The following is a 27,223-nucleotide window of genomic DNA, read 5'->3' on the forward strand; positions in this document are numbered from 1 at the left end:
CGGGCCGCAGGCCCCGCCCCGCGCGGTATATAGTAAAGGTAGGGCGTGCGCCCCAGCCAATTTCTCGACTCGTGGCGGGCGGCAGTCGTTTGTTCGTCCTTCCTTCTGACTTTCTCCTGTCCCTGCCTGTTTCTGCAGAGGTCACAGGAGGTGGGGGCCGTACACGCGCCCCTGGTGGCTGCGGGAGCGGTATCTGCGGGCCCCGAACTCCCTCCCCCGCGCCCACCCCCAAAGGGCAAGAGGAGCGCGTGGCGGACCAAAGAGAGCCCGCGAGCGGCCGCGCGCCCACCAATAGGTGCGGGGCTCGGAGCCGCCCAGCGTGCGCGGTCCCTCCCTCCTCCCTCCGCCCCCGCCCCCGCCGCCGCCGCCTACCCCTCCTGCCGCTCCTGACTCTGCTTCTCCGCCGCGCGTCTGGCACTCAGAGAGCCGCAGCGCCAGCGGCGGGTGCAGCCAGCGGAGAGCCAGGCCGGGAACACCGAGCGGCAGCCCGGGAGGACGCGAGGGCGCACGCCGCAGTCACCCATCTTCAGTCCCTGCGGCAGCTGCTGACCCGCCACCATGGCCCGCGGAAAAGCCAAGGAGGAGGGCAGCTGGAAGAAATTTATCTGGAACTCGGAGAAGAAGGAGTTTTTGGGCAGGACCGGTGGCAGCTGGTGTAAGTACGGGGTCCGCAGCTCTTGCCCTCCTAGCGCCTTGTGTTTCCGGGTAGGCGCATCCCCCGCGCAGGCTCTGCGGACCGCTCGGCGCTCTCCGCGCTGGCGAGGGCGCAGCGGGCTCGGGTGGTGAGCGCTGGCCCGGGCTTGTCATCCCTGTGCGGAATGCAGAGTCCCCGGGATAGGCGCGGGCGGGGATGGGAGCTCGCCAGGTAGAGCGTTATGTGGATTGTGGCGGTCTCGGTCAGTTGTAGTCTATCTGAGCATCACTGGAGCCCTTCCGTCCGGGAAACGGTCCGGCGGTGGGAGAGTTGATCTGTCTCTCCCTTACAGTCGTGTCCCAAGTCCTTAAAAATGAAATTTGAGGCTCTGAGAGAACCGCAGGAAGGAAATCGGATCGAATGCAGGAGAGTTTGTGTATTATAGCACCTATCTTCTAGTCTAAATATGTACTTCAGAAGGCGGGGGTGGGGGGCGGCGGTGACAGAATCCATACACTGCAGTATTTCGTAGCGAGACCTAGAATCTCGCCACCGATGACCTACCCTGGAGTCATCACAGCCCAGAAACAGCCCTGGAAGCTCTGTGTCAGGACTCCGTTTCTGAGCCTTGGCCCGCAAACATGGCAAAGTCGGTTTGTTTTCAGGGTCTACAGAGAGAGGCAGAATCGGTGCCTGGGTGTAAGAAACAAATAGCATAAAGGCAGAAACAGGTCATCTTACAAGATTTTGAGTAGCCTGTTGCTTGGCTGGATACATTTTTTTTTTTCCGTTGCAAATTAGATACCTTACTTGTCTTCTACTTCTCTACACGGGAAGGGTGACCTTTTTTTTTTTTTTTGGTAAGGTCATTTTGAAGGGCAGAGTTGTAGGCAAATCTGAATATGAGTCGTGACTGCGGAAGAGAGAGGGAAGGAGGGAGGGAACTCCCCCCTCCTGCATCACTGCCCCCTCCTTCTCTAATATCATCATCACCATCACCGACACCACTAGCCCGGCCACTGCAACCACTGAGGGAGCCCTGGGTAGGTGCTGATGTGATTCTTCTGATTGGAAGGCTCTGTGAGCATCGGCTGGAGAATGAGTCAGGGAAATAGCGCTTGGCTGACATTTTGAAATGGAAGAACCTGGAACGTACGATTCTTGTAGAGGGGGAAAAAAAAGCAGCCTGTAATGGGTCTCTCTTGATTGAAAAGTAAAGGGTTAATAATGCATCACACTTCAAGGTTAGTCAAGGTGAAATCTTATCCCATACCTATGCTGAAGCATAGGTATCCTGAGCATGTTGAATGCAGGTCTTTAAGGCGATGGCTTACAGCTTGTATTTTATATTTTATTTTGGGAAGACTGTATTCTTCAGTGGGGTTACTGCCATAGTTTCTCATGCAGAATGATAGCTGTCTGTGTTTACTTAACGTGGAAGGGAAGGCCTGGAGAAATCAGGGTGTTTGTGGAGTGAACAGCTCCCAGACTGGGCCATCTCCTAGCGACTCTTGGTAACTTGAGTGAGGTCTGAGGGGTGCGCTGCAGGATGGGCCCCCTTCTCCCAGATTCACTGGAGGCTCCTACCACGATGATCTGACCACAGCTTCGTCAGGGGCTAGGGGCTGCATGGACTCTAGGCATATTGTAAAATTGGCCCTCTAGAGTTTTTCCCTCTCATAAAACATCTTTCTTTCCTCATTCCAATTCCAGAATAATATTTGTTTTAGAGGGTAAGGCAGTATGGAACGACTTGTTCTGTAAACTGACAGGACCTCCATATGAGAGAGAGCGAAAGAGTGTGTGTGTTGGTGTTTGTGTCTTGATACTACATACAGCAGTGTCGATACACTGATTCATGAATGCAGACGTGAGTACTGATGCTTATGGTTCATCTTTCCTTCCATTTTCCAAGGTGCAGGTGAGGTGCTGGGCTAAGAAATCCAGTTTTTCTTTTGCAGTAGTATGTCTACTCCTTTCTGGCCATATAAGAAATGACAGCGTCTCTAATAGACAGAGAAGGCGGCAGCAGCCGTGTCTTCCTGTGGAGAAAATGCCACCTTTCTAGTCCTGGGCCCAACATGGATGCCCTTGAGACCAGGGCAGGTTGCCCTTGGTTCAGTTCTGCTTGTAGGTAGATTTTCACCAAGATGGACGCAAGAGCCTTGCCTGTCACCTACTGGAGAGCGCAGCACGCAAATTGCCCAGTGCTGTCTACCTTTTTGTTAAGTTAATACGGGCGTTGGTAGGTGTATATGTTGACCGCTGGGCCCAGATGCCATTTTCCCTTCTGCATATGACCTTTTGAAGGGTACTCTTTTTTTTTTTTATTGGAATTATTCTATATTACTTATATGTTTTTTTTGTAAAGGAAGAACTATTTTTTCAAAAGGAAAAAAAAAGTGTCTAAAGTGTACCCTCTGCGCCACCCTGTCAGGTTGGTACAATATACCTGGTTTTTCTTTTCGAGCCAGCATGTTGGCACCAGTGCCTATGCCCCACCACACCTGCATTGCCCACTCTAAGCAAGTGACCCTGCAGCACCGATGGTGGAGACTGTGCTCAGTAACACCGCAGCACAAAAGTGGAGAACCCCTCAATTCCCAGAGGGTACAGAGTTGGGCAGATAGGGGAGGCTGTATCTCCTGAAACTGAATCAGTGTGCTTGCAAAATGAGTTGTTTTTCCCCAATCATACTTGTATTTTAAATCAAATCATAGCCTCAATTCTGTACCTCCTCCTGTCATTAGAATTGGGTATGTGGAGCCCCAGAAATGAGTGTTAAACGTTTCCGTGGTTAGGCTATAAGCGCCTAGGGTGGGGGCAGCAGAGAACCGCGTTGACCATGTTACACCAGCTCCTGCACCTCTTAGGAGCGTTCACTGGAAAATTTTTCCAGATCTCTTGACGTCACAGCCTTGCCATTTGCCTACTGCTGCCTGGATACAGAATGCAGCACTTAACTCTTGTCCTGCGGGGAGGCATGGATTGAGCTGGGCAGCTGTAGTTCTGGATTGTACAGTCTTTTCATTTCTTCTTATCTTGGCGTGGGTCTTTGCCCATTTCCTTCTTTTCTTTTTTTCTTTTTTAAATGGAGGAGAAAAAGGATTATGGTGAAGCATTTTTCTTATGGTTTTATGTGGATTTTGCTTGTTTTAACAACTCTAGAGTATCATTTCCCCTGAACTATTTATTGCTGATAGAAAAGTTGAGCTTTGAAGTATACACAGAAGGCAAACCTGGCTAATTCTAGCCACAGTGAACCCACTTCCTCCTGACCTCCTTCACACACATACACACACACTTCAATAATACTTTTGTTCTATTGCTTTTTCCCAAGGACCCCAGCTTTTACTGCAGGAATCTGAGCGTTTTGAGAAGTAACTTAAGGCCCCTTTGTGCAGTCATGTTTCAGACTTGATAACCCCGTTCCCACTGCTGCCTTCACACTGAGTGTTTGGCTGGCACAGGGCTGCCCGGCGATGCCTAGTACAGCCTGTTACTATGCGGCTAATCTGGGAGATAATCCCCGTAAACTGGTAACTGATACCTTCATTCCAGTCCATGGGCTTCAAGGTTTGTTTTTTGGGTTTTTGTTTTTGGGTTTTGGTGTTTTTTTTGTTTTTTTGTTTTTGCTTTTGCAGCTATTTCAGCTTCCATTCTGTTATCCTGTGAACTATGGGAAGAAGAGAAGTCAGTTTTATCAGTCCTTAATCTGAGTCCAGTCAGAAGATGAAATAAAAATTTCTACTTGCCATTTTACCATAGCAGTTCCTTCTTTTTTCTTTTGTCCCCCCTTGTTTGGTGCCCCTGAAAGGAAAGAGGGTGTACTTGGTCAAGAGAGCTTCACCAGCTTGCTCAGCATTCATCACTCTTTCTCAGCATAAAAACTCACGGGCATTCGAATGTTTGGAGAAGCATCAGGGCCTGGATTGTAGTGTTGGAATGTCAAGGGATAAGCAAGCAAAGGAAACATCATTCTCTAAGGGAGTATATTGTCATATTTGAAAGGCATTGCATAAGCACACAAACACAGCTCTAGGTTTTATTGATGATCTTCATGACTGTTCTTTTTTTAAATTTAGAGAATAAAAGTATTTCCTAAAGAATATTAGTTCTCGTTGAATATTCATCCTACCCTTAACCATCCTGCAACACAGATACATTATAATGGAGGGCTCCCTGTCCCCCTGTTTTTGCCCCACAGTCTGGGAGTCTGGGAGTGAGGTGCAGACTCTTGATCAAGATTGGGAAAGGAGACTCTGAAGACACAGCTTAGAGGGGAAGCCAGGAAGGAAATCCAGTCATCTCCGGCAAGGTTCGCCCTGCATTCTTGAGCACAGGACTGCTTCATAGCCTTTTTTATTTCTGTCTGTTCTCCTTGCAGTTAAGATCCTTCTATTCTACGTAATTTTTTATGGCTGCCTGGCGGGCATCTTCATCGGAACCATCCAAGTGATGCTGCTCACCATCAGTGAATTTAAGCCCACATATCAGGACCGAGTGGCCCCACCAGGTAAAATGAATGTAAATATGTTCAGTTTTCTTCTGGAAGTAAAAGAAGGGTCACTTTCTCAACTGATGTAACACTTCTGCCAACAATAGTTGTATTTTCTGAGCACATTCTTCTGAACATTTGTCTGTCATGTGGTTGTAAAGCCAGCTTGGGAAGAAAAACTGGGGACTGTGTCTCTTGCAGCCAGCTCTCCTACCTGCATTGTAGGCAATGCTGCTGGGGTTGCAGACATCTTTCCCAGCTCTGCTGGGAGGGAAAAGAGCCCTGGTCCTTTATCCAGTCTGGTGCTCACCTGCTATGTGACTGACTGGAGCCTTGCTCTCATTGTCCCTCACACCCAAGGGGTTGGTTAGTGGGCTTGTTATGGGGCCTTTCCAGCTCACACACATATTTTTCACTTGCTTGAGGGGACTGTGACTCAGATAAATCCTTTAAAAAACCACTTTGGCTCTCGTTTTTAAAGGTTAATTTATTTTTAGGGATGATGAGATGCCCTGAAATGGCCACCAACTCCCAGGGAGGGGAGTCCTGACTTCAGGAGTCCATTCTTTCACCTGTTCTTGACGGGCAGCTTGACCTTCAACAAGGCACACTCTCTTCACTCCTCTATTTATGTCTGTTTGTTTAGTAGGCATCTTATTTACTGGCTTTCTGGGCCCCCTTTGTAGGTTAAGTAGCTGTCTCCTTTAGCTCTGAAAACGTGGGGCCACAAAGAGCTTATCATGGAGAAATGCAGGCTGCCACATGAGAGCCCTGCTGTGACGTGAATGCGGTCACTGTAGAGGGACCTGCCCTGTAGGCATGTGTATCCTCGGCGGTCACTAAACCCCGGGGAGGCCCACTGTCCTTTTGCCTGACACTGACACAGGGATGAGACGGCAGAGCCCGCACGCTCGATTATTCTGTTAGTGATTGTACTGTCTGGCTGGTCTAAAAGTCATTGTCAGGAGGCCTCGAGAGAGGAAATGTTGCATAACTTCCGGGTTCTCACATGGTCAATGACCTTGAGGCTGCCACCAGGGGTGGTGGTGACGTGTCCCGTCTCCACTTTCCCCGGGCAACGGTTTACTAACAGCTGTATTGAGGTGACAGTCTCGAGGCTGTCTTCATGGGACTGAGCGGCCTTGATCAAGTGTGGCTGCCAGTCACAAGCTCATCATGTCCACCTCCTCCTTGGGCCTGAGAAGGACTCTCAGAAGAAAGTCTTCAGAATATGGAGCTGGAAAACACTCCTTGTTAGCCCCAAGTCAAATAGTCCTCTACTGTCAGAAAAATCCTAAATATTTCCAGATACATTTAGATCTAGGGGATTTGGGAAGTGACAAAATGAGAACATGTAAGTATATAAAATGACTTAAACCTGCTAAATAATTCACAGTTTATGACAACTGTTTCCTCAAAGAGGTGGGTCTGTGGAAAGGTTGAGGCGAGAATTCTGGTTTGTACAGAGAAACGTAGGATCTTAAGTAAACATGTTGGACACTGGCTTTTGTGACAGTAAAGCATGGTGTGTCTTTTAACGTTCATGTCTACTTCAGCTTTTATGGTAGCATTAGCAGTCATAATTCTAAATCTTTGTAGACTTCCTTTTATTTTTTTTTGCCATTTAAAAGCTAATTTTCAATCATGATGCCATTTTCTAACAATTCTTATACTCAAGGTGACCCCAAAGTCAAGCATTTTCTTGAATTTCCTAAAGAAAATTTCCAGTTTAAAAACTGGCCCTTGAGTATTTAACCTTTGTGGGGTCAATCCATAATAAAATTAAAAGTATTCTTCATGGCCTCTGCAGAAAGGGAAGTTTCACTTTCAAAAAGAAATAGTCAAAGAGCCAGCCCTTTGAAGTAAGGGCTTACAAATAACCTTGCATTTCCCTCCCTCCCCTTCCTTCCAGCCCCTTCCTAAAAGACATGTTCTGAGTACCTATATTTAGTGTCCTCACAGCAGTTGGACTGACCTGACAAACAGTCACTTCTCCAGAGGAATGCCGGTGGCTCATCTTGGAAATATGCATTCCTGTCCTTTGGTCTGAGTCACAGGAAGAGTCCTCCTCAGCCCTCCATCCCACCCCCTTCCACACCCCCCGCCCCAGTTCTTGGCCGTTTCGCTGTCTCTCCTTTTCCTCACCCATCATCTTGCCAGTAGAGGCTAGGCCAAGCTTCCTTTTACAAACCTCACCTTTTCAGGGACATAACATTCATTTGAAAGTGATAGTGGCCTTTGAGCGAGGTGGCCAGGTCGGCAGAACACCCGCTGCCGAGAATCGAGAAGCACAGCCTGTGGACTCTCCCTGAGTGCTCTGAGGGACCCTCCCGGGCTCTCTTTAACACATCTTAAGAATTTATGTTTTTGGTAGCCAATAACAATTTCTTCAGGCCACAGACTGAAGGACTGTATAGAAACACTGGCAAAATTTTTGACTTCAAATTAATATCTTTAAGCCTCTGTTTTCATGACCGTTAAAGGAGGGAAAGTGTATATTTAAGTCAAATGAACTTAGTGAGTGTGAAAGAGGTGGTCTGTTATTTAAAGATGTAAAGACTTATTAATGCTATTATTAACTGAACTTGAGTCATGAAGACAAACCTGACCAGACTGAGGTTTGACTGCCCTTTTCACACTGGAATACCTTGTCATCAGATCTCTTCTAAATAACATGTGTGATTGTGGCCAAATTAAGCAGCGGCAATTGTACAGAACATTTGTGTCTATTTGTCTATAATACTGGACAAGCTGCGGGGCTAAACACAAAAGTCTCAGGGCAAGGAACAAATCTTTAAACAGGAGAAAAATGTAGGAAAAAAATAGATAACGTACAGTTTCTTGCCCTAACCAGTTGTGGCCATAGGTGGTTATAATATTCCTTACAAAGTCGTCTTGCTGTGTGATATTGAAACAGAAGTGCCTACTCAGCCTGGAAGGCAAGGGCTGCTGAGATTTTATGTTGAAACATATTAATTTGCTATTTTGGTGGGTCAAAAAATGGTTACCTGTTGGCAGTTTCATGTTGCGTAACCTAAATGTGAGAACAGTTCCTGAGGTCGCAAGCCATGACACATAAGTTCCCAATAAAACAGACCTGAAAAGGATAAGCAGGGGCTGTGGAACTGGACACAATCCCACCATTCCACACAGTACTTAACCTCACTAAGCCTCAGTTTTCTTATCTATAAAATGGGGATTAAGGATTAAAAAAGATACTACATATATGTTAAGTGAATAGTACTTTAGAGTCACAAACCTCATGGCACTAGGTAAATGGTAGCGGTTAACAGGTACCTCTATTTTTTATAGCCCTGTCATTTCACTGGAAGCAGAGTGTCTTCTTTTTGGATATTGAATTTAGTATTTCCAGCCTTTGGATAATATAACATGGATGTTTTGTACACTTAGATTTTCATTGGTCAGGAAAGTCCCCTGGAGAAGGGAATGGCAACCCACTCCAGTATTCCTGCCTGGGCAATCCCATGGACAGAGGAGCCTGATGGAGTCCATGAGGTCACAAAGAGTCGGCTAGGACTTAACAACTAAGCAACAACAATAGGGTCTTAGCTTTCCATGGAGAGTGGAAGAATCTGGGTTAGGAAACATGTTTAAGAAAAATGGTTAAGTACATTTAAGTGACATCGTGTTGGTCCTACCCTCTCCCTCTAAAATACCCCCACTTTTGGGTTCACCCCTGCCAAGCTTTCCTCCCTGGGGGACCTTCTTAAGAAGATCCTCAGCAGTGGTCAGTGGCATCTCTTCTCACAGGTTAAGGGTGTTGGGTCTGGAGAGAGACGCAGTTGTCAGTGTGTAGGAGAGAGCAGCAGGCACACCCACGTGCCCACACAAATACACGCACATGCATGCTCACCATGCCTGCCCCTGGTTTGACCCTGTGCTTTTTGCTGCCTGGCCAGTGGTGTGAGGGAAAAGTCTCCCCTTCCATCCCTAGTCCATCCCTAGTCCACTCCGCCCTGCACGCACAGAGCCACGGGGGCATGAAATGAAGGTCACTGTGTATTAGTCAAGGGGTCTGGGAGATTCCCGGCCGCCTTGCTTCCTGGTGAGCAGGTGTGGATGTGTACTCTTCCTCTTAAGTTATGGGCAGGTTTTTGTTTTGTTTTGATGTAAAGATGGCTCAGTGTAGGAAGTGATTTAAGTGAAGTCACTCAGTCGTGTCCGACTCTTTGCGACCCCATGGATTGTAGCCTACCAGGCTCCTCCATCCATGGGATTTTCCAGGCAAGAATACTGGAGTGGGTTGCCATTTCCTTCTCCAGGAGATATTCCCAACCCAGGGATCGATCCCAGGTCTCTTGCATTGTAGGCAGACGCTTTACCATCTGAGCCACCAGGGAAGTACAGTATAGGAAGAATTCATTTTAAAAGGCTCATATTTTCAGTGAGATGGTAGCCAGCATTGAGACAGGGGAACAGGATGGGCAGAGACCAGGAGACCACACTGCCACCACCAGCAGGCTCCACTTCATCTTGATTGGGAAACAGCTTGTCAAGGCATTGGAATTCCAGTCTCACTGTAATGCCAGTGATTTCTTGAGAAGTCATTATGTCAGTCTCAGAATTCCCTTTTTTTTTTTTTTCTTTCCAAACTATTATCACACTGTATTTAGTCTCTTTCACTTAAATTTCAAAAGGGGGAATTGGACGTGTCTGGCTTCCTTATACTTTGGGGGAATTGTTACTTCAGAGTGCCAGCAAGGTGTTTTTCTGCCATTCCGTTAGATTCTGTTGATCTGTGAGCTTATATGATAAACAGCTGATGCCCTTCAGCCCTGCCTGGCACTCAGTTCCCCCACCTGCCTCTCCTCCCTTCCCCCCACGGGTCCTGCCAGCCTGCTCCCGGAGTCTGAGGCTATGGATGAGTTGGTATTGGTGGCGCTAAGGTTTCCAGGGGCACCTAGCCAGACTTGTAGTTTGGTAAAGGGTTGAGGACAGCAAACTCCAGGGTCCCTTCCTTAGTGAGCCTGGCTCTTAGGCCTTCACAACTCACCCACCCAGGGTGCTTTTTCTTCTAGTCTAAAGATAAAGGTACGATTAATCATGTCAGCTCAGGTGCACAGGAAGCCTACTGATTAACTTAAAAGCATTCTTGGAGTCACAGAAAAAAATGTGTCTTACTTCATATGCTCATTTTAGATGACTGAGCAGAGCAAAGACCTCTGGTGAATAGAACCAGGTAACAAATTTCACGCAGAGGTGGAGATGGGAGTGGGGAGATGAATCTGAAGCTTCATGTCGGGCTTTTCTGCCGCTCTCTTGGGGAAGGTGGTTGTGGAAACAACATCAACCTTCAGCCTCCATTTCTACCTCCCTGTCTATGGTGAAATACGATGGGTTGCACTTGCTATCTGTGCTTGTTCTTTGCTCTCATTCTAGTAATCTCCAGACCCCATGGCTCATCTGACAGACAAGATGAGAGAAGCTGGGAAGATGAAGGGGAAATTGGGAGGGTATTGCCTAGTGGCCAGCAAAGTATCTTTCCCCACATAACGTGCATGAGTAGACATCATCAGATATCCTGTGCAATGCGGCGTCTTATTTTAGGATATTGGTCACTTAGCAAATTTTGTATCTAAAATCAAAATACTGTGTGTGCTTGTTCATCAGTTTGGCCTTGGATTAAAAAAAGCATCATTAATATGGTAGATTTGACTATTTATAGTTTTCCATTATAAAACTGATTATTATTTATTTTACTGAGAACAAGCATAATAATGAGCTATACAAGATATTAAAGCTATGTCCCTGTGAAATTCCATGTGTGCCTAAGATCAGATCAGATCAGTCACTCAGTCGTGTCCGACTCTTTGCAACCCCATGAATTGCAGCACGCCAGGCCTCCCTGTCCATCACCAACTCCCAGAGTTCACTGAGACTCACGTCCATCGAGTCAGCGATGCCATCCAGCCATCTCATCCTCTGTAGTCCCCTTCTCCTCCTGCCCCCAATCCCTCCCAGCATCAGAGTCTTTTCCAATGAGTCAGCTCTTCGCATGAGGTGGCCAAAGTACTGGAGTTTCAGCTTTAGCATCATTCCTTCCAAAGAAATCCCAGGGCTGATCTCTTTCAGAATGGACTGGTTGGATCTCCTTGCAGTCCAAGGGACTCTCAAGAGTCTTCTCCAACACTAAGATAGAGCCTAAGATAGTGTCTAAGATAGAGCCGTTGAATTAAATATTAGTAGTTCTCTCTGCTCACCTGAAGATGATTATACAACTATAGGAAAAAAAAAAAAAATCTGATGATATAGGGTAATTCCATAAATGGAGAAGAGCCTTCAACCAATGTGCCTGCCATTTAACTTAGGAGAAAAGATTTCCATACAGTGAGGGTTATTGAACACCCAAATAGGCTGTAGAGAGAGTCCAGCTACCCATCTTTCTAAGACTTTTCAAAGAGAGCAGCTTCTTGAGATTCTTGCGGGTTGGGGAGGGTGGAGACGTGAACCTGCCCAGAGGCAGGGGGGTTGACTTCAGCTGATCCCAGGCCACAGTCGAAAGCGAATCAGAGGCAGAAGGTGAGGTTTAGGCGACTGGTTTCCAGAAAGTACAGTGGCACCTTTTCTCCTGTGCCCTCATTGTATTTTTGTAAGGTAAATTGATATTAATCCTGCATAGGTAACATAAAAATTAAAAGCAACAATCAAAACCCATAAATATCCTAGTGGCATTTGAAGGGGGAATACGTGTGTGTGTGTGTGCACGTGCATGTGTATGTGTGCACTCAGTAGTGTCCAACTCTTTGTGACTCCATGGACTGTACTCCGCCATGCTCCTCTATCCGTGGATTGTTCCAGGCAAGAATACTGGAGTGGGTGGCCATTTCCTCCTCCAGGGGTCTTCCTGACTCAGGGATCAAACCCGCATGTCCTGCCTATCCTGCATTGGCAGGCAGGTTTTTTACCACTGAGCCACCAGGGAAGCCCATGTATGTGTGTATTTATGTGATACCTAGATTTGTAGGACTGTGTGTATAAAACCACGTTCCCAGTTTTTTCTTTGAATGGAAAATTACTTTTCTACTTGGAATGTTCAGGAGACCAGTATGTATGTAGTATGTGCAAGGCTACCTTTATAAGCACTTTTTTGTCTTCTGGAGGTTTCTCTGTAAAGTGATTCCAATTTAGGGTATTTGGCCTAGTAATTTATTGGTTGTAATAAATGACAGGCACAAGCAGCTGTACTTTGGAATTCCCTTTGAGTAACTTTGCAAGGTTAAAATGAATGCATTCTAGTTTAAATACTTCAAACTCATAAGTAGATGGAGAAATTATAAGCTTGCTACATTATAAACCTAACTAGAAGCAAAATACTTTTCTTAATAAACAGTCTTTCTTTTCTCTTTCCTTTCCCTTCCTCTTTTACTTTCCCCTGACCCCTCCTGCTGTGAACCCTACTAAAGTTCATGGTGATGTGTTTTCCTTATTTATTTCTCAAGAAATGGGGAACCAAGAAGAGGTCAGTGTAATTCAAATGGGGAACCAAGAGGTCAATGTAATTCAAAGTCAAGTGTAAAGCCAAAAGTTGTTTTTTTTTTTTTAATTAAACTTCAAATCTTATGTGAAGTTGACATACTAATTAAAAACCAAATATTCAAGCTTCACATATCCAGATTCTCATTTCAGTCCTTTCAGGTGACTCTATTTGATAATAGTCTGTAATTTACAGCAAATGATCAGTTGAGGGCTAAGCTGTCCAGAGCTTAGTGTGGTTCATGTAGGTTCAAGTTCAGAAGACTGGAGAAGCAGAAGGTTAGGTCTGTTTCCTAGAATATAATTTGAAACTGCAAGTCAGTGATTGGGTGTTGTGCTGTCTTTGGCCTCTGAGAGTTACTACTGCAAACAAAGCTTGTCCTTATCCAGAGCTATAACTAACAATTGTAAGGAGTGAGCATTGTGGAGAGGGACAGCTGAAGGGATTTGTGGAGTCCTTGGAGAGGGTCATGGTTGAGAAATTTGCTTATGGACTCAAGATGACTCTTTGCGGTCCCATCAACTGTAGCCTACCAGGCTCCTCTGTCCATGGAATTCTCCAGACCAGAATACTGGAGCGGGTAGCTGTTTCCTTCTCCAGGGGATATTCCTGACCCAGGGATCGAACCCAGGTCTCCCTCACTGCAGGCAGATTCTTTACCATCTGAGCCACCTGGAAGCCCCAAGAAAATAAAGAAGTTGCCAAATCCAGTTCTATCCCTTTTTATCCCAGACTAATGGAAAATTAGTCTGATAATATAAATGGTTTAAAGGATTTAGATACCAGGTCAAGGGTCCTTCATCTTCTTCTTTTGAGTATCTAATTGCTTTAGAGAAATTATTAGGAATTTTCCTAATGATTTAGAGAAAATCTCATCAGAGAATTCTCCTAATTAAGATTATTCAGAACAGAACAGTCCAGGGGATTGCTCTCTGATAGCTTCCAGGAAGAGAAATTCTCAGGTTAGCAGATTCTAGACAAAGAAAAGAGAAGAGGCAAAGGTGGTAGGTGAGAGAGCGAGGGGCCTTCCAGAAATATGAGGAAAGGGAGCTGAAGAACACACCAAGGAGGCGAGAGCCACACTTGACTCTGGGGTGGCCTCCTGGATATTTGTGTATTATGTATGTGTGTGCTCCCATAGGTTAGGGTTTAGAGAGAGAAACTGATTGCATGACCTCAACCCAAATGGTTCATGCTTTTCTGGAAGGAATGTTTAGATCAGAAGTTGAGTGTCTTAAAAGGATAGTCACTAAGGCTTATATTAGTTATACCTTCTACGATTGTGCAGACTCCAGAGGGGAAGTTTCACCTATAGAAGAGAGCGAGACATGGCTGCACTCCCCGGGGGTTGGTCTGTCGTTCCTGGGCTCCATCTGCCAACTTTGGCCCAAGGTCTTATCCAGCTGGGCAACTCACAGGATGGCAAGACCCAAAGCTTACCTGTCCATTTCACCTCTTACATCCTTGGTTTCATCAGTGATGTTTCTCCGTGCAGAACACAGAGATTCTTCAAGTGTGTTTGATCTACATGTCTCTCATCATACAGGCTTGATCATAAGCCAAACTCTCTGAAGGATTTGGGCTCTTGGAACTTGGTGGATACAAGACCCGTGGTGTATAACTCTTTTCTGAGCCAGTGGTGCCATTGGGCATGTAATACTCACATCTGTATTTTCATTAATCAGATGACTAACGGCAGTGTTTCAGATAAGAATTGCTGGTGTGCAGACTCGATCACTAGCTCTGCATGATGTTGTAGGAGTGAGGGGAACCAGGTTTGCTAAAGTAATTGTGGTGATAGAAATGGATTCGTCTTGGATGCTATCAAGGTGGTCTACTCTGTCCCAGTACATTATTAAAAAAAAAAAAAAAAGAGGGGTCTGGTACAAGTCTCTGGATAGGCATGAATTTGGTTTTCACCAGAGCTCTCAGGCTGCTGAAGAACTCACTAGCTGTGCCCTTTTGGTAGTAAAGAGCCAGAGCACTGAGTGAAAGGAGCTAATGCTTTGGGGTCTCACACGTGTCACCTGGTCTGTTTAATAGTGGGGACCCTGCACTCGGCATTGAGAGGGAAAGGACAGCTCTCTGCAGAACCCCACCTCCTCTTCTTGCTCTCCTTTCTTCTCTGGGAGAACCGGAGAAGTACATCACTCATCCTCATACACACATACCACCTGGGAGGTAGAATAGCCAGGCAAGAGAGATGCAGAAGCAGCCGGAAAGTGCAAGGCAGACTGCTGGGGAGGAGAGCTGAAGCTGGGCCAGAGGGAGCTGACCGGGTGACCCTCCCCTCGCCATTCAGATGCCTCCATGTTTGCTCTCAACGTGACCTTTCGAACTGTTGGGTGAGATGCCCCAAATCTCACACCGGCTCATGGACGTTCTGTTAGTGTTTTGTGTTTTGCTGTGTCACCGCTCTGCAGAGAGACTGCGACTGCCGTGACTGACTCACCACGCTGATGTCCTTGCAGTCAGCCAGCCGGTTCTTCCCCACCTCCTTCCTTCCTGAAGTTGAGGGGAGGCCACCCCTTGGTTTCTGACGGTTGGTCTCCTCTCTTTCATCTGTCCACTGCTCTCCTGCCCCTCTCTTGCCCAAGCCTGGAAACACTGTTTAACCCTGTGCACGTATGTTAGTCCGTTTCTGCCCACCCCCTTGCAGGCACACAGAGTACCTGACACCTTCAGCGGCATTTGCCTGAGCTCTGCTCGCCCTGCGCGCTGTCTTTCTCAGTGCCCCCCCACCCCCACCCCACCCCGGAGACCAGTGAATGTCCCTGAGGCTCTTCTGTTCCCTCCTGACTCCAGGATTAGGAGAACGTCCCCTCCCCCCGAGTTCTGTGAAACCTCTAGCTCTGGGCCTGCCTCTGCTCTTCCCCAGGTCCAGGGAGGTCACCTTGACTTACATGTCTTGTTTACAGTGCAAACCAGCAACGACCCTCCCTCCTAGACTTTCTGCATTTCAGCGCGAGGAGCCCCGCCAACTGCTGTAGCCCAGGCAGGCAGTCCCAGTGGCAGTCTGTGTGTGTGTGTATATTTGCATGTAGCTATCTATCGTCTTTATCATGTGGCTCTTTTTGTACTATAAATAATCACAACGCCCATTTTCTAAGTTAATAATGTGTCAACAGAAAAACATTTTTTAGAGTATATTTAAATTGCTTAAGTCATATGATTTTCTATGGTTTGTGAGCATCATAAAAAAATGTTTTAATTGTAGTAACCTTTGTTTTTAATGGAAGAGTCTTTTCCTGCTTCTTCCCTTTTAGATTCATTTTTATCACCACTGACAGTCCCCCTCCCCCCAGAAATTCTTCAGGTTCTCCATTATCCTTTCTGAGATGTCACTCGTAGCTTGTCTCGGGCACCCTCTTTGCCTGGCTGCAGACCCTCACGTTCTGTCTTCATCATTTCCATGCCTCTAGGTAACTGCAGGCACAGAAGAACTTACCCATTCAGCCCTGAGCTCTCCCCAGCCTCATTATTTAATTACTTTTGAAGCGCAAAGCCATCATTAATGATGAGGAAAAATAACGGGTCATTTAGCCCAGACCCTACTGAAACCTGGTCTGAAGCCTCACAAATGGTGCTGCTAAATGGGCTTCCCTTGTAGCTCAGTTGGTGAAGAATCTGCCTGCAGAGAGATGCAGGAGAACATGGTTCGATTCCTGGGTTGGGAAGATTCCCTGGAAAAGGAAGTGTCAGCCCACTCCAGTATTCTTACCTGGAGAATCCCATGAACAGAGGAACCTGGCAGACTATAGTCCATTGGGTTGCAAGAGTCAGACACGACTTAGTGACTAAACCACCAAATGGTTACTACCCTCTGGTCATCACTTCTGCTTTAATGAGGTCATTGAGTCAGGACTGCCACACCCAGGTTCTCATCCTCTACAGCAGTAGTTCTCAAACCAAGAGTGCTTAAGGATCTCTTCAAGCTTGGTAAGCAGAGATTCCCACATTGCACCCTTAGAGATGGGGAGTTGGCAGGTCCCCAGCGGAGCTGGGAAGGCTGCACATTTAATAAGCCTCGAAGCGAGAGCAATGGAGGTTACCCTGAAAGACTGTGATGATGAGGCTCCTTCTGTGCCCAACACCAAGAGGGCAAGTCTGGGACTGGGGTTCGTATAGGGTTGCTAGATTAACAAATAAAAATACAGGATGCCCAATTAAATGTGAATTTCAGGTGATGAACAATTTTTTATGTATGTCCCCAGTTTTACATAAGACATACTTGTATAAAACATTATTCATGGTTTATCTGAAATTAAACTGTAACTGTGCATTTTATATTTTATCTGGCAGTCCTAGAATAGAATGCAGTTGTGATTGACTGTCCAGTCACTATCTGAGACAGTGCTGTGTAGCATTGCTCAAATGTTTATCTAGAAAGTCATGTAAATGGCAGAGGCTTTTAGAAGTTAAAGAATCTAAAAAGTCTGTTAAAGAGTGGAAATCCAAGGTATACATACTTTGGTTTTTACCCTGTCTGGCACTTGCTCAGAATGTTTGGAATGGAAAGCTGGAGAAGCACATAAATTCCATATTCCTCCAGTTTAGGTTAAAAGATTCATATGTCTCTATTGAGTAGTCTTAAGTCTGCAGTTTTCAGTGGTCATAAGTTCATTGATTAAAAGGAATATGGAGGAAGACCTCTGTGCTCAGTCTTATGTGCAGTTAGGGAAGGAAGAATCATCTGCATGAGATGCTGGCTTGCAGTGCATTTTTTTTTTTTTTTAACTTGGGCACAGAGGAAGACTGGAAAGAGAACAGGCTTTAGAGAACAGCATGCCTGGGTTGGAATTCCGGTTCCACCACTTCCTCTGTGACTTTGGGCCAGGTACTTAAGCTTTCTGTGCAAGAAGTGTTTCATTCATAAAACAGAGATATGTCTATCATGAATTGTTGCTGGGGAACTTATATGATATCTGATCTTAAGACACAGTCATTGGTACTTATGTGCTTAACCTAAATGCCAGAGAAAGGATTTCACACAAGAATTTAATCCAGTTTTTTTTTTTATTTTTGGCTGCACACTGCAGAATTGAACCCATAGCCCCTGCATTGGAAGGTGGAGTCTTAACCACTGGACCCACTGGGGAAGTCTCAAAAGCTTTTCTTTTTAGCTAGACTGCATTACCAAAATATGTTTTACATGTGAAGAGTCTGCTTCTACAGTATCTTGGTTGACTCATGGTTTCTTTTTAGCCAGAATGCATTAGCAAAGTATGTTTTACACGTGGAGAGTCTGCAGTATCATGGTTGATTGCCTTCCCACTCATGATTTTCTCTGTTTTTCTAACTTTCTACCTGGTCTAGGATTAACACAGATTCCTCAGATCCAAAAGACTGAAATTGCCTTTCGTCCTAACGATCCCAAGAGCTATATGACATATGTGGATAACATAGATAATTTCCTGAAGAAGTACAGAGATTCGGCCCAGAAGGATGATATGATTTTTGAAGATTGTGGCAGTAAGTAGACATGTTTTGGATGATTGTGATTGGTTAATTCTGATCTCCTGTTTCTATTTGTTATTTAATGATTGAAAGATCCTCCTGAAGTATTTAAAAGATTAACTCTGACTATATTGAGAGGAACTGTTTTGTTTTGTTTTTTAAAGCAGAAAGACTTTATGGGTTAGGCTTGGATACAGTGAAACTGTATAGCTGCAAGTGTTGCTTTAACCCCTATTTGGAAGGTGTGTTTTGAACACTGTCAGGCATCTCTGTTCACTGATCAGACTCAAAGACCATACTACAATTCTGATCCTCCTACATACATTGATTTTGAGAAACACAATTGCTTATTATTTCCAGATTTCTGCCCCGCTCCCTCCCCCCAATACCCTGGCCCCTACAGAAGAGTTCATAGGACCTTCTCTCACCCAAATGACCCTTTGGTGTGATTAGCTATAACCACATTGAACTGATGGAGGAGGGTTTATGGTCAGGGTATATTTTAGAGACCCTGGCCAGGATGGATAATGAAATACATCTTGGGCAGCTAAGCATCTGGATAAGGGGATGACTGATGAACGTCAAGAATAGCTCTTAGTTTCATTAAGCCATTGACACAAACACACATCCTCCCCCTTGCTCCCTGGAGTATGAATTTCCTAGCTTTGTTATCATACCTGTCACAAATAAGATGCTGCTGTGAGTTACTTAGTGCTAATCAGTTTTTCTAATTCCATTCAACTCCAGTTCTTTATATGGCAGATGGTTGTGTACTATGGGGTAAATTGTCATTTTAAGTTATTTTGAAAGGATTTAGTAATTTAAAAGAAACATCTTCATGAAATTTTTCTCATTTGAATTTAAATGAGATTTTCATCTTACTTTGTAATAATTAAATGGCCTATATGATAGAGTGAATCACTTTTCAGGAGATGGACTGAATTGAGGTACTTTATTATTGGAAGGGAAAATAGTTAATTTGTGGACTTAAAAAAATATATTTTTAAGTACATATATATACATATATGTATATATATGTAAAAATATATGTATATGTATGTAAAAAATGTATTTTTAAGTACATATATACACATACACATACATAGTTTATGGTATTTGCATCAATTTCCTGCAGAATGCTTTAACTTTGAATTCTATTTTCATTTATTTTTTCCTAAGGCTTTCAATTTAAAACACACAGCTATAAATTTTCCCCATGGAACAAATGCTTGTAAGAACTGTGTTAAAAGGCAAAAACTCAAAAAAATTTTTTTCAAATCTTGAATGGTGGTTGAAAAGGAAAAACAATTCTTTCCTGTTCACTTTTTACTGTTTAACATGTTCATTAGCAGCATAGCTCTAAGAAATCCCAATCAAGAAACTTCTAGTTCTGAAAATTACTGGCAGTCCTTTTAATTTGTGTTCTAATTATAACATCCCCATTATTGAGCTCAGCTGATGCTGACCTGTGCAAACAATGCTACTCATGAAGAGAGATCCAATTTCCTTTCAGTCTTCTAAACAGCAGAGCCATCCATTATTTAAAGGAAGAGAAACATTGCTAGAGAGCAGACATCATGTGCGTGCTCATCAAGCTGTATCCAGTACTATGACGTTTTGGTGTGAGGTCAGGTACTGGCTGGTGCTTTTGGTAAAAAGACCTTTTTAAGGTCAGTGGAGAGATGAGAGATGGCTTGCTGGGAATCTTTCCTTAATTCAGGCGATACAGTAAGTGCAGGATAGCCCTGTCTGAGAATCAGTCATTGTGACAGGGAAGAGAGCCCTGTCCTATATCAGTAATGCTCAGGGAATTGTCAGTACAATGTGAAAATGGCATTTGCATTTTCAGATGTGCCCAGCGAACTCAAAGATCGAGGAGAATTTAACAACGAACAAGGAGAGCGAAAAGTCTGCAGGTTCAAGCTTGAATGGCTGGGAAATTGCTCTGGAATAAATGATGAAACTTATGGCTACAAAGATGGCAAACCATGTGTCATTATAAAGCTCAACCGAGTTCTGGGCTTCAAACCTAAGGCAAGTAATATTTTAAATCACAGAATTTCAATGAGCCATTCACACTTAAATGCAGTCCTTAATTGGTATGAGAAGAAGAGACTATAATGAGTTTTTAAAGGATCCTCAGTGACGGTTTTAAAGCCCCATGAGTAGAGTAACATTGAAAACCTCTGTAGCCATCTTGAAATTCTTAGAGTTAGGTCATTAATCTTATTTCCTAAAGTTAGAGAAGTCCTATGTGGCAGAGTCAAATTCTGACATCAGTCCGGTGGTCCTGTTCTGCATTTCTATAATGTAATTGTATAAATTCTTTAAAAATAAAAAGAGAAACAGGTATCTCTTAAGTTTAAAACCTACCTGCCTGTACAGTCAGACTCTGGTTTTGGTACTCTAGGGGCCATAGTATTTCCCACTACTGGGCATACACACAGAGGAAATCAGAATTGAAAGAGACACGTGTACCCCAATGTTCATCGCAGCACTGTTTATAATAGCCAGGACATGGAAGCAACCTAGATGTCCATCAGCAGATGAATGGATAAGAAAGCTGTGGTACATATACACAATGGAGTATTACTCAGCCATTAAAAAGAATACATTTGAATCAATTCTAATGAGGTGGATGAAACTGGAGCCTATTATACAGAGTGAAGTAAGCCAGAAAGAAAAACACCAATACAGTATACTAATGCATATATATGGAATTTAGAAAGATGGTAACAATAACCCTGTGTATGAGACAGCAAAAGAGACACTGATGTATAGAACAGTCTTATGGACTCTGTGAGAGAGGGAGAGGGTGGGAAGATTTGGGAGAATGGCATTGAAACATGTAAAATATCATGTATGAAACGAGTTGCCAGTCCAGGTTCGATGCACGATACTGGATGCTTGGGGCTGGTGCACTGGGATGACCCAGAGGGATGGTACGGGGAGGGAGGTGGGAAGGGGGTTCAAGATGGGGAACACGTGTACACCCGTGGTGGATTCATGTTGATGTATGGCAAAACCAATACAATATTGTAAAGTAATTAGCCTCCAATTAAAATAAATAAATTTATATTTAAAAAAGTATCTGGTAATTTGAAAAAAATGATCTGATCATCAGAAATAAACTTTGTTTTTACTGAACAAAGATTTCATTGCAAAATTAGTTGAATACTAGGTTGAACTTTTATAACAATGCCATTGGCTTTTGCCATTATTGCAACCCATAAAAGGTAAGTATTCCTGGAGATCACCAAAAAATGGCAAGTTGCCTCTATTTAGTGGGATGATAGTAATTCTTTAGAAGGAAAAATTGTATTGGTGTTACCTCTGCTTTTATACAATTGCTAAGTTTATTCTCTCCCCCAGATCACGAATTTAAAAATGCCATCCTTTTCTCTTAAGCATGCATTCTTCCATAAGGTTTCTTGCATTTGCACATACGAACATCACCATTAAAAGGGTAGTTTTGGTTCTGACAGGAATTGACTGCAGTATACAGAGTTATATGAACAAACTTACTTCCTTCTGGAATCGGGCTCTTTTGTTCATCAACTTTCTGTTACATGCTATTTTTTTCCCCACAGTGTTACCCATGAATAATATTTTTTAAAAGTCAATGTAGAGATGAAAAGTTTTATTACCATAACTGAAGGATGTAACAAAACTCCCTCACTGCCACAGGAGGAAAAAAATAGATGAGTGGGTAGATGGCTGGCTGATTTGATGGATTGCCCACAGAAATGTATGTATCGCTCAACAGAATTTTAAATCTTCTTTCCACTTAGACTAGGATGGTGGTGGTTTAGTCACTCAGCCATGACCAACTCTCTGCGACCCCATGGACTGTAGCCTGCCAGGCTCCTCTATGGGATTTCCCAGGCAAGAATACTGGAATGGTTTGCCATTTCCTTCTCCAGGGGATCTTCCTGACCCAGGGATCAAACTCAGGTGTCCTGCATTGCAGGTAGATTTTTTTTTTTTACTGACTGAGCCCCAGGGAAGTCTGGACTAGGGTATAATGGAAGGAAAAGGGTGAGAGCCATTACATCACACACAGTTGATGTTCATGTTGCTAGGAAGCTCTTCACCAGGATAAACCCGCTACTTAGCAGTGAAAGGAACCGGTGCAGTGTGCCCCAAGGACTAATCGTGATCTGTGCTCTTTGAATCTTTTTGGTAATTTTGGTATTTTCTCTTTATAGATGCTGAATGATATTTGTCCCCTACAGAGGCAGTACTTCTAGTCTGTTATGATTCACATCTCTTCCCATATTTATAAAGATATTGTTAAAGTTATGAATTCAGCTACTCTTACTTTTCAGTCTCCCCCGCAAGCCCCCCTGCTTTGGACTCCCCTTGGTTACCCATCACCACTTTCTGACTAGCACCCCATCCCAAATCCCAAACTTTTCTGTTGTTGCAATTATAGAGATTGTAGGACTCCACGTCTTACTTCATGTACCTGTTTCCTCCTCCCTGAAGACAGATTCCAGTAACTACTTCGTTAGTAAACATTTTCTCGACATATTTTAAAGATAAGTCTATTGCTGGCAGAAAGTTCCAAGAGAGTTAAATCTAGATGATCATCTTTTTGTATTCCAAAACAAAGAATAGTACCAAAAAGGCCCTTACTGATACAGAAAATTGCCCCTTTTATCTAACTCTGATTAGACTGTGTGTTTACATCTCATGTCAAGACTCATGCTCTGCTGATGTGAGTAGGCAAGTGGCTGTGTTCCAGGGAGTAAACGTTCCTCACTTGTCTTATGAGGTGGATTTGAGCCAGGGATGTAGGAGGGCAGTCCCTGGGTATTTCACTTCAGCCGTAACTTTCAGAGTGTTTTGTGGGTCCCTTCAGTGGATTCTCCCTTCACGAGACCCCTTTATTTAAGGGCAGTGCCACCTTTATCTGTTTTATATGCTGGAATTTCCTAACAAAACTGGGACTTAAATGATAGTGCCTCTACTGGAGATTTAAAAAAGGAAAGCTTACTTGAAGAAGGCATGCTTGAAGGAGAAGGATGGCATTATTTATTCATGGCTCGGGAGGAAAGCCCAGTTTTATAAAAACAGAAATGTCAACCCACCTTTCCATCTAATTTTAATCTTAGCAAATGAGAAGAGAGGATTATTTCTGAGTTGGCTCTTATTTTTCAGTGTTCTTGAATAGAGCACATAATGGGTTACCATTAGAAGTTCCATTTAAAACAAAAGTTGGGCATTTATTTTCAAGAAATTTAATGACCTTTCCTAGATTGGTTAGGGCAGTCATTCATTCTGCTGTCCTCAAGTGTTTGGTTACTATTTCAGCTGACAAAAGTGTACTTGTTTGGGCTACAAGTTTTAGTTTTCTTTTTCAGAAATAAAAAAAATTATTTACAGACTTACTGACCAACATGGGTTTTATTTTTAGCCTCCCAAGAATGAGTCCTTGGAGACTTACCCAGTGATGAAGTATAATCCGTATGTCCTGCCTGTTCAGTGCACTGGCAAGGTAAGGAGATCTGAGTTACTGAGGCTAGGTGGGGAAGAGGGGAGAATAAATGAGATGGTTTTAAATTAGAGGTAAAATTTTAACTTGGAAATAAGAAACACTGCTTCCAGGAATTAGTCTCAGCCAATTGAGTTGTAGGTGAAAGTGAAAGTGAAGTCGCTCAGTCATGTCCGACTCTTTGCGACCCCATGGACTGTAGCCTACCAGGCTCCTCTGTCCATGGGATTTTCCAGGCAATAGTCCTGGAGTGGATTGCCATTTCCTTCTCCAGGGGATCTTCCCAACCCAGGGATCGAACCCGGGTCTCCCGCATTGTAGACAGACGCTTTACCGTCTGAGCCACCAGGGAAGTCAACACTGGGTAAAACTTAACAAAACCGTAAGATGTAACAAGAATAAAACTGTCAGTTTCTCCACTGGAACAAGAAACAAATTTAATCATTTGGGATACTGGTTTAAAGATCTGAGAGGTGAATTAGCCCACACAAATGTTTCTCTAGCCCACATGTTGTGTTAAAAACCTGAGGCCAACATTTTTTTTCCAGCTGACAATTTTACACTGAAAAGTTGTTTCTTGTTTTTCTTAAAAAAAATAAAAATATGAAGGTAACCATCAATGTGTATTTCCTTTAAGTAGAATAAAAGGAATCTCCAGAAGGTCCAATTTTATGTTGGCACCAAGAAAGGAAATGGACACAAGAAAATACAAGGCAAATAGTTAAACTTTGAGAGATAATGTCATTGAGAATATCCACTGGACCCATACTGAAGAGTTTCTGACTTTGGGTGTTGGCTCTATTTCTAGAAGGTTGTGTTAGCTTGAAGAAATGCATAATTGGCCTCTGCTGCAGCTTCCCGTTTGTACAATGAGCACAGTCTCCTTCGAGGACCATTTCTCAAGGCTGCTGTGGATTAGGCTGCATGTGTGTCAAATATAGTATATGTTAGTGTGGCACATCCTCCAGTGGTTAATGTTCCCCTCCTCCCGGAGGAGTTTGAGCTGGCATCTTAGAGGATGGCTGATGGTGTTCTAGCAGACAGCTGTGTGGGACTGACAGTCTCATTTGTGTGTGAGTACAAACAGTGATTCCCAGGATGTGAGCCATTAAAATCTCATTCCCTCTCTGGTTTTTTAGCGAGACGAAGATAAGGAGAAAGTTGGAAGCATAGAGTACTTTGGACTGGGCGGCTACCCTGGTTTCCCTCTGCAGTATTATCCCTACTACGGCAAGCTCCTGCAGCCCAAGTACCTGCAGCCTCTCCTGGCCGTGCAGTTCACCAACCTCACCATGGACACTGAAATCCGCATAGAGTGTAAGGCGTATGGTGAGAACATTGGGTACAGTGAGAAAGACCGTTTTCAGGGACGCTTTGATGTAAAAATTGAAGTTAAGAGCTGATCACAAGCACACATCTTTCCCACTAGCCATTTAAAAAAGTTTAAAAAAAGATACAAAAACCTACTAGTCTTGAACAAACTGTCATACGTATGGGACCTACACTTAATCTATATGCTTTACACTAGCTTTCTGCATTTAATAGGTTAGAATGTAAATTTAAAGTGTAGCAATAGCAACAAAATATTTATTCTACTGTAAATGACAAAAGAAGAAAATAAAAATTGAGCCTTGGGATGTGCCCATTTTTACTGTACATTATGATTCCATGACTGACTTGTAGTAAGCAGTGTTTCTGACCCCTAAGCATTGCTGCCTTGTGTATTTTATTTAGTGTACAGTACTCTAGGTGCACACTCTGGTCATTTTTCAAGCCATGTTGTATCGTATCCGTTTTCTACTCTATGTGAGCAAGGTTTGCTGTCCAAGGTGTAAATATTCAATGGGAATAAAACTGGCATGGTACTTTTTTTTTTCCTCTTTGGGTTTGGCTCTTTCAGATGTAACGGCCCATCGATGAGCATTTTTAACACACTCCATAGTCTTTTCCTGTGGTGTTAGGTTTTCTTTTTTTTTTTTCCTGGGTCTGGGTGGGGGGTGGGGTGGGCTGTCATGGGGGAACTGCCCTTTAAATTTTAAGTGACACTATGGAAACACACAGAGGTGATGGGTTGTGTTGTGCTTTGTACTGAATGCCGTCCTGACTCCTCTCTCCCCGTCCTCCGGTCTGTTCTGAAACTGTGGGTGAGATCTGGAGCGCCCATCACTTTGGCTAGTGATAGGGCCGATTAATTTGCTTTGTACATTTTCTTTCACTTTCCTTTTTTCCTTTCTCTGGAGGCATCACATGCTGGTGCTGTGTCTTTATGAATGTTTTAACCATTTTCATGGTGGAAGAATTTTATATTTATGCAGTTGTACAATTTTATTTTTTTCTGCAAGAAAAAGTGTAATGTATGAAATAAACCAAAGTCACTTGTTTGAAAATAAATCTTTATTTTGGACTTTATAAAAAGCAATGCAGTACCCCATAGACTGATGTTGAATGTTGTCTGCAGTGCAAAATCCATGTTCTAACATATGTCATAATTGCCAGGAGTACAGTGCTCTTGTTGATCTTGTATTCAGTCAGGTTAAAACAACGGACAATAAAAGAATGAACACATTCCTCATGTGCGTGATTCACTCTTGTCTAAATGCCCCAACCTGTGACTGCTTTACACTCTACACTGCTAGTTATCCAAGATCTTGAAGAAATACTGAACCTGAAAGACAAAAATGTGATTTCATTAGTTCCTATGGAAGTTTGGCCTTTTCCATCCTACAGAAGCCAAGGGCTGGGTCAGGACTCTGGACATTGGACATCAAGGTGCACACCCCTTCCTGTGAGACAACCAGGTTAACTGGAGGCAGAGACTCAGTGAAGTTTTAAAGTTCAAGTTTAGAAATATTTTGCATTGATACTCAGTTTAGAAAACATGAAATTTTGGTTCCTGCTAGTGCTTCACAAGATACGGCTGTTCAAACAAAGTCAAGGTTGTTATTGCTTCAGTTTAAAAAAAGTGACACTAGCAATCAAAAGATGGACAGAAAATGTATATAGATGTTTCTCCAAAGAAAATGCACAGATGAGCAATAGGCACATGAAAAGATGCTCAGCATCGCTAATTATTAGAGAAATGCAAATCAAAACTACAATAAGGTACCATCACATACCAGTCAGAATGGCCATCTTTAAGTCTACAAAAAAATAAATGCTGGAGTATGTGTGGAGAAAAGGGAACTCTATTACTCTGTTGGTTGGAATGTTCATTGGTGCAGCTACTGTGGAGAACAGTATGGAGGTTTCTCAAAAAACCAAAAGCTACTATATGATCCAGCAGTCCCACTCCTGGGAATATATCCTGACGAAACTATAATTTGAAAAGACACATGCACCCATACGTTCATAGCAGCACTATTCACAACAGCCAAGACATGGAAGCAACCTAAATGTCCTTCAAGAGATGAATGAAAAAGAGGATATGGTGTATACACACACACATACACAATGGAATATTACTCAGCCATAAAAGGAACTTAATGCCATTTGCAGCAACATGGATGGACCTAGAGATTATCATACTATGTAAGTCAGACAAAGACAAATATATCATTTATATGTGGAATCTAAAATAGAACATAACTTACCTATGAAACAGACTCACAGAGAACAGACTTGTGGTTGCTAAAGGGTGATGGA

General features: G+C 43.6%; 2 protein-coding genes and 1 non-coding gene across 6 annotated transcripts in view; 2 read left to right on the forward strand and 1 right to left on the reverse strand.

Annotated features, from left to right (window-relative positions):
- The first annotated feature begins 424 nt into the window (after positions 1–424).
- ATP1B1 (ATPase Na+/K+ transporting subunit beta 1) lies at positions 425–26,146 on the forward strand. The gene is made up of 6 exons (XM_055582188.1): positions 425–655; positions 5,022–5,150; positions 17,944–18,099; positions 19,934–20,118; positions 23,504–23,584; positions 24,721–26,146. The coding sequence occupies exons 1-6, from the start codon at positions 559–561 to the stop codon at positions 24,982–24,984; spliced, it is 912 nt and encodes a 303-aa protein (XP_055438163.1). The 5' UTR covers positions 425–558; the 3' UTR covers positions 24,985–26,146.
- On the forward strand, positions 14,350–14,482 carry LOC129654378 (small nucleolar RNA SNORA66). The gene has a single exon (XR_008715458.1). It is a non-coding gene; the product is annotated as a small nucleolar RNA SNORA66 (small nucleolar RNA).
- NME7 (NME/NM23 family member 7) overlaps positions 25,958–27,223 on the reverse strand; it is a 252,245-nt gene continuing 250,979 nt past the window's right edge. For all 4 annotated transcript variants that reach the window (XM_055582184.1, XM_055582183.1, XM_055582186.1 and 1 more), the window contains one exon: positions 25,958–26,246. In XM_055582184.1, coding sequence (XP_055438159.1) covers positions 26,214–26,246 — 33 coding nt within the window. In that variant the 3' untranslated portion in view covers positions 25,958–26,213. The remainder of the gene's footprint in view (positions 26,247–27,223) is intronic.

Source organism: Bubalus kerabau, chromosome 5, assembly GCF_029407905.1.
Source record: "Bubalus kerabau isolate K-KA32 ecotype Philippines breed swamp buffalo chromosome 5, PCC_UOA_SB_1v2, whole genome shotgun sequence".
NCBI lineage: Eukaryota > Metazoa > Chordata > Mammalia > Artiodactyla > Bovidae > Bubalus > Bubalus kerabau.

Coding starts and splice junctions, on each gene's coding strand:
- ATP1B1 (XM_055582188.1), top strand. CDS start 559: ATGGCCCGCGGAAAAGCCAAGGAGGAGGGCAGCTGGAAGAAATTTATC. Junction 18,100..19,933: donor GATTTTTGAAGATTGTGGCA/GTAAGTAGACAT, acceptor TTGCATTTTCAG/ATGTGCCCAGCGAACTCAAA. Junction 20,119..23,503: donor TTCTGGGCTTCAAACCTAAG/GCAAGTAATATT, acceptor TTTTATTTTTAG/CCTCCCAAGAATGAGTCCTT.